This window comes from Nesoenas mayeri, assembly GCF_963082525.1.
Source record: "Nesoenas mayeri genome assembly, chromosome: 17".
Lineage (NCBI taxonomy): Eukaryota > Metazoa > Chordata > Aves > Columbiformes > Columbidae > Nesoenas > Nesoenas mayeri.
In genome coordinates this window covers 4,810,892-4,824,010 of record NC_137565.1, presented here as the reverse complement: position 1 = coordinate 4,824,010, position 13,119 = coordinate 4,810,892, and the positions used below count along the sequence as shown (strand labels likewise).

At 40.6% G+C, this 13,119-nt stretch overlaps 1 protein-coding gene across 1 annotated transcript; it reads right to left on the bottom strand.

The window, feature by feature from the left end:
* Positions 1 to 223: 223 nt before the first annotated feature.
* Positions 224 to 13,002, bottom strand: TCTN1 (tectonic family member 1). The gene is made up of 15 exons (XM_080355491.1): positions 12,823 to 13,002; positions 11,391 to 11,511; positions 9,432 to 9,562; positions 9,022 to 9,188; positions 8,525 to 8,612; positions 7,674 to 7,783; positions 5,380 to 5,400; positions 4,856 to 4,981; positions 4,160 to 4,285; positions 3,685 to 3,781; positions 3,233 to 3,374; positions 2,802 to 2,958; positions 1,751 to 1,876; positions 1,265 to 1,409; positions 224 to 377 (listed from the first exon to the last, which is right to left on the bottom strand). Exons 1-14 carry the CDS (start codon positions 12,986 to 12,988, stop codon positions 1,266 to 1,268), a joined length of 1,722 nt encoding a protein of 573 aa, XP_080211617.1. The 5' UTR covers positions 12,989 to 13,002; the 3' UTR covers positions 224 to 377; position 1,265.
* Between the last annotated feature and the right edge of the window lie 117 nt (positions 13,003 to 13,119).

Here is a 13,119-nt window from a genome sequence, read left to right as displayed (position 1 = left end):
TCTTGTAGAAACTTGCAGTACAAATGATAAGAATCGAGGCTGGAAAGGTCACTTCTCTCTAAGCTGACCGTTCACCACGAGTACTTCTCTTTGCCAACCATTCTTTTCGCATTGTTGTTAGTTTCCTCATTTCTGTTGCTGCTTGTGCCACTTTGTTATTTATAAAACGTTCATTTCAAAAATACCAACATACCACTCCTTTAGCCCACAATCAAATCGGGACCAAAACAGAGGCAAACACGTGCCATTTTACGTCAGACGGTGCCTTGTTCTCAGCAGCAGATCGGAGTTTTGATACCGTGTTCTGTCATCTCTTCTTCCAGTTCAAGTGTTCATTTGTGGCCTCCTGGGCTCCAAAGTTCTTCCTGCTTCCACAGCTCATAAATCAACACATTAAAAGAATTAGAATATGTAAGAACAGATGTAGGCGAGTGGACTGCTGGGAACAGTTAGACTCCAGAAAAGCCATTAGAAAGTGTATTCTAAAAGACCAGGCTGGTGTTTGAACACAACGTGAACTTTTTCAGGTACTAGAAGGTCCCTGGGGTGAGACTGTTTCATAGCTGAAGAGTCAGGTTCAGTAGGTGGGAATGTGGAAAGGTGTTGGCTGTAGCAGGTGTCTCCAGGTGATTTCAGCTGGAAGGGTCATTGAGCTTTTCTGAAAGCATAACTTAACTGTTCAGATTTTTAAATAAAAGTAATTAATTAGTGGTTTGGGAAAAATAGCTAGAAATATGTGGCTTATTAATCTGTGAAAACAGAGAAAGCAGAGGCCATCTCTAATAGCACAATTACTTTAATTAACAATTTAGCTTTGCTGTTCACAGAATGATGAAACCTACTTTCCTTCGGAGTGTTTTGTGTCCCTGTGCCCTTCCCTTCCCCTCCGGCCTCCGCGCTGCTCCACAGGCAGCTGGACGAGCGCTGCTTCAGAGCCAGAGGCTGCACGTGTGCTGACTGGCCACTCAGAGCCACCATCATGTTCATCCTACAGCCTTTTTTCCTCCCGGCAGAGGTATAATTGGGAAATTTCTGCTTAACATGAGGTTTTTATCTGCTTTAAGGCTTCTGAGAACCCTCACTAAGGCTCACGCCCTTTCTCCCTTGGTGAATTTTAACCCAGTGTGTCTACAATTTAGAAGGAGCTGATGGCCCATCACAGTGGCTGAATAAAGCTTGCTTCTTTAGGAAGTGAACTGAAAGTCAGATAAAGGCAGAAATATGGTTGTGTTGTGTTTTGTTCTGTTTTTTAATGCACACTTACCTTAGACAAATGGGAAGAAGAAATCAAAGGGTAACTTGACATTAATGGTGGGCCAAGCTTTATAGCCCGGCTCTGCAGGTGAAGAAATATCAGTGAACACAACAGAACTTGTTACAGGAATAGTCCTTTCCCTTCCTGGGGGAAGCTACAATGAAAATACAAATGGTCATTAGCTTCTGTCTTCTCTTTGTACAACTGCTTTGTTTGGACTGCGTTATATTTTCAGCTGTTATTTGTAAAAAGGTTTTTTTCATATATAGTTCAATGCTACTTCTAATGAATGATGTATAGATCTTTATTGAAGTGTGTTTTGGCAAGCAGCCCACAGTTTTGCCTGAGTTGGAACAGAAAGGGTTGCGTGTAATACATTCCAATATGAAGTGCCACCTTTAGATAAAGAGATTAACTGGGTCACTATTGCACAGCTGATACTGAAGCAAAACAAGCCATTCTTTTTATCTTAAACCCTGTAATTTAATTACGTACCTGTTTCAATGTGGTAGTAGTGATTGTTGCCGTAACATTCACTATTCTGGCTTGTGGATTGACTAGGGATCCATACTTAGTCCACTTCACTTCTATTTCAAGAGATACCGGTATTTGGCATGCGCTCTGAAAAGGGTTATAAATTCTTTCATTGTCTGACTTGGCCAGAAGCAACCCTGTTAATTATTCATCTTATTAGAACGGCAGAATTCCCCCCGAATGCTCCAGGAGGTTTCTCTGTAGGTGACAAACCAACTCTGTACCTGCACTTCACCCGGACTGTTCTACCTGCGCAGGACTTTGGCTCTCAGTGACAATGCTGAGCTGGCTCTTTTTAGTAGAAGACTTATTTCAGTAATACCACTAAGCAGAATTTTCAAGCCTACGATCTTAAATATTTGTAGGTATTTCTTTTTTTATTGAACTGCCAAGTTTTTGGTTACAGAAATAATTCACTGTTGCAAAAGCACGCAAGAAACCAACCTACAAGCTGTTCTTGAGGGGGTGCTGTCATTCAGCACGTGCCAAGCAGCGCTGCCTGTGCCAACAGCAGTGACTGCGCGGCAGCGGGAGGAAAAGGGCTAGTTCAGATGGTGTTAAGAATAAATGTAGTGTTTGGGTCACTCAAATATACTGTTTATATGCTTTAAAGGCTTTTTGCTCTCTTGCTTGAACCTGGCGTAAGAGCACCAAGCAGAAACAGTGATTCTGTTACTTCACTCTTTCAACCTCACCCCTTTTGCTTCATCCAATCTGAAAAGTAAAGCTCTAAACTGTAGCTGAAACTCATTTTGTACCTAACGTGCTGTCCTGATCCACAACCGAGGTGCCTGGATACCAGTTTGATTAAAAGTAAACTCTGTCTTTTACAGCAAGAGTGAAACTCCTCATTTGTGAATATTCTAGGAGGACTTTCCTCCAGTTTGTTTCTGCGGTTTTGGGTTTTTTCCATGGGTCTGAGAAACCTAAGCTGATGCTGCAGCACAGGTACAGCTCTTGGGAGAGAGGACAGTCAGAGTGATGGGGGTGGCGGTAGTGGTGTAATTTTTACCTGTTCTGAGGTGCGGAGGTGAATTATCGGCACCCAGTCAAGTACATCCTGGGCTTGAGAATTGCCAAAAGACGCCACATATTCAGGAAAGCTTTGTCCCTTCAGTAAATCTAGGAGGGTCTGAGTCAAAGGCTGGCACTTCATAGCTGCAGTAATTCTTCCAGAGGACAAGAAAAGGAAAAAAAATAGTTAAAGCAATATGTATTGCTTTGGCACAGTAATAATTCCTCCTTGCACTCATGGACTGTTCAAGCCTTCTGGCTACAGTTGCTAATGTACATAATCTTTTCAAGGGAAAAGACCATTGTTAATTAATTGACATTTTTTATAATGAAATACACCAGTGTAAGTGTCCCAGGACCTGAACAGATCCTAATGGAAAGGGTTGTCAGAGGGTTAAAAAGCTCTAAAGAAAATAAAAGTCCTCTTACCGTAACTGACAGCCTGATATCATGTTATAACCAAATAATATTGGGGTTCTGGCTCCCTGTGCTGCCAGGCAGTCCTGGTTAGATGTACTTTGCAGAATGGTAAGTTGACTGTATTTGTTCGTATTCTGAATGATGCCAGATGTAACACAGAGTTAAAGCTAAATTCAATGCTTGGTGTATATCATGAAGAAAGAATTCTTAATCATAGCCTTAAAATATAATGGCTCAACTCCTCTTACACTGTGCAGAAGCACTAGAGTGTACAATGAAAGTCTAAATCTATCTCACTAAACAGTCCCAGGAGACTGCAGTCAGGACTGAGTCATTCGCTACTTCTAAAACACAGCCAAAACCCCACACTTTTGCTAAAGAACAGATACATTTTATAGATATCCCTGCAAGAAAGTGTTCGTGAAGACGGACCAGAACAAGTGCTGCAAACAACATTTCACCAGGGAAAGGATATCCTTGTGGCTGGAAGCCCGCTCTGAGAGGCAGCCCAACAATGTAACCAGGATTACCACTGAGGGGAACTGGCTTTGTATTTACCTGCAATGCAGAAGTACAAAATTAGCTCTTATCCTGTACTGAAACAGTTGGAAAACACAGAAATATTTTACTTATTTCAGGATTATTAACTACCTGGAACAATGATAATAATAAGACTGTAAGATTATAACAGTTCTTTAGCACTGGGGCAGGCTTTGCTTTCACTGGATACAGTTAGAGAGTCACAAGGTGACGCTTCTAAATGTGAAAAACAGGCTTCAGAGACCTTTATTGCCCCATTCTGAAATGCTGCCTCATTTGTGTATCCAGGGCAAGTTACATTTTACCTTGCTGCTAACAATTGTTCTGATTCAAGTTTAATAAGTTTTGTAATTAAATGTCTTTCAACAAGTCATCCGTAACATCTCCAGCAGTTACCTGAGTAAAGCTGATGTCAAAGCTCTGCTGGATTGAAAGTGCTTCTTTGGTAATTGCCCCCAAGACAAAAGAAGCAGCTGCTTCTATTATTTCTCCTGCATCTGTGTATGTAATGTGATAACTCACCTGTAAATTAAACATTTTAGATATTAATTAGAACAAATACAAAAGAGGATGAAACTAGAACAAATAGAAAGGAACTTAAAGCTTTGTAAGTATCGTTTTCTTCCTTGCTGAAGAAACACCCAACTACATGGGAGAGAGACACTATATCCTCAGTTGTAGTTGATAAACTTCTTCTCAGCACAAGCCCAACGTTCACCTATTTAAGATGAGATGATTTGCACTGTGTAGTCCTGTCTCGGCCACCCCTGTGCCTGAAGTCATCTTCTCCCACGCATAATGTAGATGCTAAACTCATGTTATTGTCTGTTATGCCATAAATGCACAGTAATAATACAAAAGGATTTCATCCTGTCTCTGTGTTATGTTGCATACAGTTACTGTTGTGTTGCAAAACACTCTAATTTTATCCCAAAGTCAGCGTTTCTCCTGTCACATTTGCTTTGGAAATGTTATGATATATGAAAACTGTGCAAGGCCCTTCTCACATCTTCGTAATTTGTGAATCAGAAAATATTTGATGCATCCATGCTTTCCATCAAACATGAGGAGGAAAAGAACTGTCATACCTACCCCAAGAACTATATTTATGCACAGTTCATCCAAAATCACAGGGAGCCTGAGGGCATCACTCCCATTAAGTAAAGTCCGCATTCCATTCAGGGATTGGACAACTATGGACTGGACAGTAATATTAACCTGAAAAACAAATTCATGTCATTTTTGAATGTTGTGTATAATTATTTTTGGCGTTTTCTGTATTATTATATTTGTGACCCTTCCAGGTTCTGTTCCACAGGGACAGCAGGCAATAATCTTCCGAACTGCTCTGTTTTGAAGTTCAACAAGCAGTTCTATTTTTAAGTGACTTAAACAGAGAGGGTTTTATTTGAGGGGAATGCACCAGCCTTAAATCGTTGCAGGTAGCATGTTATCTTGGAGTTGCTAAGTATCACTACTGATAGCAAATTATAGAAATTTTTTGAATTTAAAGATTAAGGATAAAGTCCCTGTTCTGACAAAGTCAGTGAAAAACTCCCACTGACTATAATTAAGACTTTTACCCCTAGTTGTTCCAGGTAAATTAGAATACTTACCATCTGACTTGATTTGGGCACCTAGAGGAGGACAAAAGAACAAATTCAAACAATAGCAAAGGTATATGACCTATTACAAGTAGCCATTAAAGCTGTTAAGGCTTAACTGTTTTGCCTGTTTAACTCTCTATCATTACACTAACTTTTACATAATGGAAGTGATTGGATATACACTACAGTATCCAGGCAGGGTGAAAATAATTGCTATTCTTTGTGGCCAGTAGGCACAGTCTTACAGTTCAAGCCTCTTCTTCCCCTGACAGCAGATGGAAAATTTCCTAGTGCCTTCCATCATTTTCCATCAGGGCAAGCTTTGACTACATTCCCAATAAACATACCGTGTACGCAATAAGTAGTAGATGAATCTAGTGTTTCAGACACACTGAAAAAAAAATGTATTTGCATCAGAAAGGTGACCTGAGAAAGGGATCTCAGCTTGGCATGACTGTTATTGTGCATCGTATTGTTTGAGCTATTGAGGGTGTCAGAGATTATCATTCCTATCACAGATCTGTGCAAAACCACTTGTAGCTATTCCTATGCTGCCAGTTCAGGAACTCTGGCAGGCTGCTCGTATCCACAGAAGAGCTTTTACTGTTCCATTCTGACAGTAATGAGTCAAATAGTTTCATGGCGTCTAAACAAAGGAATGAGAAGCAAATATCCCTCTTGTTATACAGCACATGGACACACACAGTTGTTCCACTGGAAAATTTCCACCAGATTTTCATGGGAAGGCAGAAATGTCAGGCCAAGGTCATCAACCAGGCCTGCAAAATACTCACACAGAGCAGCATTTTGTCAAAAGTTTTATTTTTCTGTCTCCCCAACGAATATCTGATTCCCTGGGTTGATGTGTTTTGCCATTGCTTTTGCTGCCAGCTCCACCTGCTGGCACTGGAAGGGTGACCGCCCTGTCCCCAATACCAAGTCACTTTCCCATTGTCACATCCCATCTTCAGCTGCTTTTGGGAAGGGGGTTGTTTCCTACAGACCATCTCTAGCATCTATTCAGCCTTCTCCAGTTCTTGCATCTGATCCTTCCTGAATGTCCAATGTCCTTTGGACAGAGATCTGACCTCTCCTAAGCTGGGCTGTTGGAACTGGCAGCAGCACGTGGGTAATGTGTTATGTACAGTTCTAGTGATGAAGGAGAATTTCCCTTTCAATTCAAAAACGTTCAGCTGCTCGGAGCCTGTCCTGAGGCATGCTCTTTCTTTCCTGGTTGTGCAGCCACCCAGAACTCTAATTTTGGGTGCACATGGAAACACTCAAAGCCTTTCTGAAGGAGAGTTTTGCCCACCTCTTCCACAGCAGGATGATGAAAAGGTAACACCTGTGAGCACCCCTTTGCTGATTTGTCCTCAACGATCAGAATTATCCCACCTGTGAGAATGTGAAGTACTCAGCAGGTTTCCTTTATTGCTGATAGCTTTGGATTCTCTGAGGAGAGTGGAAGGGTCTTTAAGTAGTGACTCACTATGGAGTACTAATTAAATTAATTTAAATAATTATGTAAACTAAAACCATTTAAATAGTGGAGACTATGCTGGTTCTCAATGACCTTCAGCAAGGAGATACCAGGAAAAGGTATTCTGTATTTCAGTTTCAATTTTCTATGTATGGTTTCTTTGTCTTTCTGAATATTTGTAAAGGGTGTTTATATATATATAAGGCATCATCCCCCAGTTCAAAAAAGAAATGAAAAAAGAAAGTTTAGCTTTGATGAATAACCATAGGCTGGATTTGTTAGTAGGCTGGATACAAATACATTTGCTCTCAGTGGGGTAAAAGCTCATGTTATTTGAGGAGTAAACGAAGGCTTTGCACCTTGCTATTAAAAATTTAGGCTTGTAAGAAAAGTATGTATGCAGAGGATTAAACCTTACAGGCTCTTTAAGTACAAATGTTTACCAACTCTTTAAAATCCAGACTTCTTAGAAATGGGCACTCTGGTAATAGGCTGCTTGGAAAAAGCTTAGACTGGCATAAAAGCATAAAACTGCTGCCATTGCAGCAAGCGTTAGCTCAGCAGCACAAGCTTGTCTCTTCAAGACCATTATTTTTGTTGGCTAAGCAGAAAGCAGTAAATGCTTTTGTTACCCAAGCTTGAAGTAAAAACACTTCCAAAGGCTTTCTGCATAGAAGTCTGTTACATACAGAGATTTCTTTTCCCCCCCAACTCACAATTTAAAAATCGAAATAAACCACCATATCATTTATTAAATAGAAGTTACTTAATTCTGGGGCCACAAAAAGATGTCAGCTATATGGCTGTTTCAAATGATACTTACTGCTAAAATGCTGGAGTTGATATAGAACAGCATACTAACTGCTTGAATGTTGCCACATTTTTCCACACTTACTGATCTAGTGCATTTGGTAGCCTGGTTTACTAAAAACCCTGGAAAAAAGTCACAAAGTATTACTGAATGAAATCAAAGAGTAATTATGAAAAGCAGAAATGTAAGAACCTCAAGTATAAGCAAAAGTAAACATGATTTCTATTGCAGATAAGGTTTTATGTGAGTTATGAAGAATGATACTTCCTTAGATTCTCCAGAAATGCTATGAGTCAAAAATCTTGCTGCTTAACAACAGAAGCTTAATAAAAGCTTGAAGGTTTATTACTTCATTTTTGAGATCTCATAAGGCTTTTTTTTTTCTTTCACAAGAGACTTTTCCTATGATCATCATCATGATAGTTATGATACCATATTTAAGTCTGCACGTCTGACTTGAGTTGCATTGAGGCTGTGAAAGGGACCTCATTATACCAGAGGGACAAGTTACAAAGGTTGCCCGGTACGGTCTTGCTTTGTGTAATACCCTCTTCCCTCATGGTGTCACCCTTGTACTGTTTTATTAAGCCAATTAGGATGTTTTACTGTTGGCTCAACAACCCATTAACAAGACTCTCGGGGATTTACATATCTAACTTTGAATGTTTAATATAGATGCAATGCAACTTCCAACTTATGTCTAAAAAACTCCCAGAGAAACAGAAGCTATTTGAAAAATATTTGTTCATGGATCTTTATCTGAATTTACACTTGTGCGTGTGTCGATTTACTGACTGATTAAGCTCAAGTCAGAGTGGAACACCCTAAAGCAAATAAACTGGAATTCAAAAGCAATTTCCAACCTGCAGGATTTGCATCGGAGCACCAAGAGGAGACAACAGGACTAGGCAGTCTTAGAAATGCATCTGCTGTCTGTATAGGAACACCGTACTGCGAAATAAAGCAACACATTCAAGTATGTAGGTGTGTTCTGGTCCATGGAAAGTTTTAGAGCACTTGTATTAACTATAAATCTGCATAAAAGAAGCACTTATTTCCACTCTATCTGTCAATACTCCATACTACTATGTATATCAGTTCTTAAGCCAATGCTAGCAGCTTTATATTTACAATAGCAAAACAGCTGCTTATTTTTCACAGATCTTGAAAATGTAGTTCAGTTTTAATTAAGCTAACACAAAATGCTACACTTGTTATTTTTACATTTCTGTATTTAAAGATCAAAATGTTGGCTTGTTCCAGAAGAACTGTGATTTTATTTTTTCTACAAGCAGATGCAAACACTATTCCCTTGATCTTTTATGGAACCTCATACTAAATGAGTCATATCATCATTTACCTCATATCTATAAGTTTCATTTGCATCAGAAGGATTTTGAGCATCTGTGTTCATGTTCCAGCTGTCAGGCTCAGCACTGAAAGCAGCACTTCCAAACCGTTTAACCAAGAGGTCGAAATTTTCCGAAGTAGGCATTTCAGGGGACCTGAAGGAGAGCGCTTGTTTATCTGTCAAAACATTTTAAAGAAAGTGATAACTTTTAGAATAAAAGATACAGAAATGGTATTTAGTAAAAATTATTTTTCTAGAGTTGTTGAAAACTCAGTGACAGAAAAAAAACTTTAGTTTTACAAGCGAAAGGACTAAGGGCTGTGAACATACAGAATAACCAGTTTTCTGACAGGTTGAGTTACTTTTAGTTTTAGTCTGTTTCTGGTACTTAAATAGTTTATAAAAACATCTCCACTTACAGTTTGTAGCATGAATGCAGAAAACACTGGGATTGACTTGGTCAATTAATTTAAATATCCTTTCCGGTGGATTTGCTTCAACATCAAGTGAATATGTAGCAGCTTTCTGACTGCAAAGACGGCTGTCGCCTCTGCAAACAACAATAATAAAATCAAGAATCCCCTAGAAGTTAGTATTGACCATATTTTAAAGTTCTTTTCATCCATTGCAGCAGCATCAATTGTGCCTCCTTAGAAGGTTTATATTGTTTTATACTGTGCTGGGTACACCACAGGCTATGCACAGCTCAGAAGCACTTTTATTTATACAACACAAGTGGGAAGTGTGACTTCTAGGGTAATGTGATGGCATGTAGGTCAGAAAAGAAGGGCAGTTTTGTGAATATTGGCATAATATTCACTTTGAGGGGTACAGGGGGAAAAGGTCCTACTTGAGATGCATGTAAATGAAATGGCAGAGTGAGAAAGAGAGAGGTGAAATAACCCATCCAATGCAGGAAAAGTATTTGCAGATGAGCTGTGGGTTCTTCACCAGCAGCAGAACCGCAGGAGGCTACGCAGCCAATGTGCCGGTTCAGACCCTGAAAAGAACTGGTGTGTCCTACATGCCAGAAATACAAAATGATGATCCTTGGGAAATGGTTACTTAGGCGGAGTTAAAACAGTGAAGGACAGATATTGAAGAAGTGAAATGACCTTTAGAAATTACTTTTTAAGCATGGAGTTAAACTTTTCCATGAGGTGAATTATTTGTTAACAGGATCACATCATAAATCACCTTTTTTCTGCTGTTTCAGAGACCGCATAGCCTCTTACTTGTGATCAGTCAAACCCTTTCAGTAACTAACACAGTTATGCAAATATATATAAATCTAGATGTACGAATGAGATCCACAATACTTGCAGTAATTGAAAACCCCATGGATTTTTCATGCAAAATGAATATTTTACACAAAAGAATTTGGGGAAAGAAATGCAACTCCATTTTATGCATTTCTAGTTGACAAAGATAGAGTAGTCACCTGAGACAATTAAACTGTCACTCAGGAAGGCGTTGATTAGACCTTTCTGATATATATGAATATCTATAAATGGGTAGCAGTAGTCATTGTGTGTGAGAACAATAAGAAACCACAGTCTGGGATGACTGCTAATTCAAATTTCAAAGCACCAAGAATAAACCCCAGTGTTCAGATTGGCATAATTTATACAGAAGGTGGGTTGAAGAGCTGTACTTAGTGTTCTGAGAAGTCACAGAGAGTTTTTTTTAATTATGCTTTTGAAGTGAACTTTCTTAACTCCTTTTTGAGAGGATGAAATTGGGTGAAGGTGATTTCAGGTAAACTAAATAGCAAAGAAACAACCATTGGCATTATTTTGTTCATGTGTTACATTTTGCTGTTTGTAAAGCAACAAAATGGCAGTGAGGCAGCAGGTTGGGGTGCTGACTTGGAGAACTAGGATCAGAACGATGCTCGCACTGCTACATTAAGCCCCAAACTAATCAAGTTTCTAGCTGATATCATAAACCAACATGAAAGAGGTTACTGATAAAATGCTGATGACCTACAGAGGTGGCCAGTTGGTCCCCTGGTATCAGCTTTCCTAATTTCCAGATACTGCATTATTTTGATTAAAGGCTAAAGGTGCATTATTCTTTCCCCAGCATCAGCACCTACGCAACCACAGACGCCAGCACAAGGAAACAGGGGAAAAAAACAAGGAGCGCAAGTTTGGGAAAGGGGGAATAAGTGAGTGAGAAACTGGGCTGAGATGCCAGTTTGCTGGGTTAGCTGTTTGGGGCCAAAAGTTCACAGGCCTGAGCAGGAACAAGTGGTGAGAGAGCTAGCATGGAAAGAAGGATTAGGAATTGGTAAGAAGAGAGCACAGAGCCCTTACAAATACATGCAGCAAATAAAACAGGATTTTTTTATTTCCCATAGCTTTTTACCCACTTACGTGACCATAGGAACTGAACACGTAGTAAAGAGACTGAAATCGGCTGCGCTGCAGTCAGGGTCACAGCAGCAATTTACATCACACTGTGCCACCAACAGATCACAAACACACAGCTTGGCAACTGGAGGAGAGATTTAAATTAGAATTAGAACCTTACACAGTACAGCATGTTCCCTGACACTTTGGTTTTTCACCTCGCCCTGTTTTTGACAATGGTCAAAAGCCTATATCCAAATTCATGTACTTTCTTTTTTTAAGTCCTTTTTAAAAGCCATCTTTGCGGCTACTTAGCAGATGTATTTGGAACACTATAACAAAACCAAGGGCATGCTAAAATCTGATGATGTGTTCCCTGAAATCTAAAAAAGCAACTTAATAGGAGTTTTGATGTTATGAAAATATACTCAGCCCTGCAGAGGGGAAAAAATACAAACAAGGTAGGCTTATCTGCTTGTTTCAGCTTATTGGGCAAAAAGAAATTAAAAAGAAACATGCTGATAGAGCAGCGAGATGTTACGAGTATTGAGCATGTCACAGGGTCCAGTAATATGTTGGCATATCAGGAAAATATAACTGTAGTTGACTTCTTCAAAGTTGTTTTTTCTCTCTGTCTTTATATAATGTGAAACATTGTAATAATACAGAAAGTAACTGCTAGCAATACTATAAACTGTCTTTGATAAAATACATTCAGCAACTTCTTAAAACATTCTTAGGTTTTCAGGTTTATAAACCTGAAGAACAGATTACTGAACTTTTTTTGAGAGCTGCTGTTCTATAATAAATCTAGACTTAAGAATAGCACAGAATGAAGAAAATGAAGACCAGTGTTCCATAGTTAGGACAATCAAAGGTTTATTTTCATAACCAGCGCTTCTTTTATTTCAACGTGACTGTTGCCCATTTCTGTACAGCCTCCTGGCTGCTCTCTGACCGTCTGAACAGTATCCAGGCATTTCCTGGAACCTCTGAAGTTCTGACTGTTCCGTTAGTTGCGTTTAGCACTGGAATCCTTAGTTCACCTTGTAAACAAGAGCAGTTTAAACACAGACTATTAGCTTGTGCAGTTATGTCTCTGAGATTGCTGATTTAAGTCTCTTTTCCCTAAGGAGACATGCACTTGGGACATGTTTCATTTGGCAAGGGATCTAGGGAAGTCGAACCGATGGCAACAACTCTGGGAAATCAGAAGTTAAATAAAAGAATCCCTGCCAAGTAGAAGACAGCGGGAAACACCTTCTGATAGCACAATAACTTGTGATCGATATGGCCATAGCACCACTATGTAACCACAGAGCTTGTCCCAGCCTCGGGTGGCTGCAATGGGACCTGGAGGGGGACTAAGAGCCCAACGACGTCAGGCGGCCCGAAAGATGCCGTGAGCGGGGCTTCCTTGGCCCGGGAAGCGCGGCCGGTGTCCCGCAGCACCCACCGTCTGTGACTGGGGCCGGCCCGCTGCGGGGGCGCGCCCCGGCGGCAGCGCGGGTCTCCGGTGGCTCCGCGGGGCCCTCCGAGCTGGCCACAGGCTCGGGGGCGGGCTGGGCAGTCGCCAGGAATAGGACGGGGAAGAGATGGGCCCAGCAGCTCAGCGCCGCCATGGCGGCCGCCCCTAGCAACGGTGCGGTTACTAGGGAGCGCGGAGCATCACGTGAAGGGCGCGGCCGCCGCGGGGCATCACGGGAAAGAGGGGGTGTGCGGGCCGGGCAGCATGGCGGGCGGGGCGGGCCGG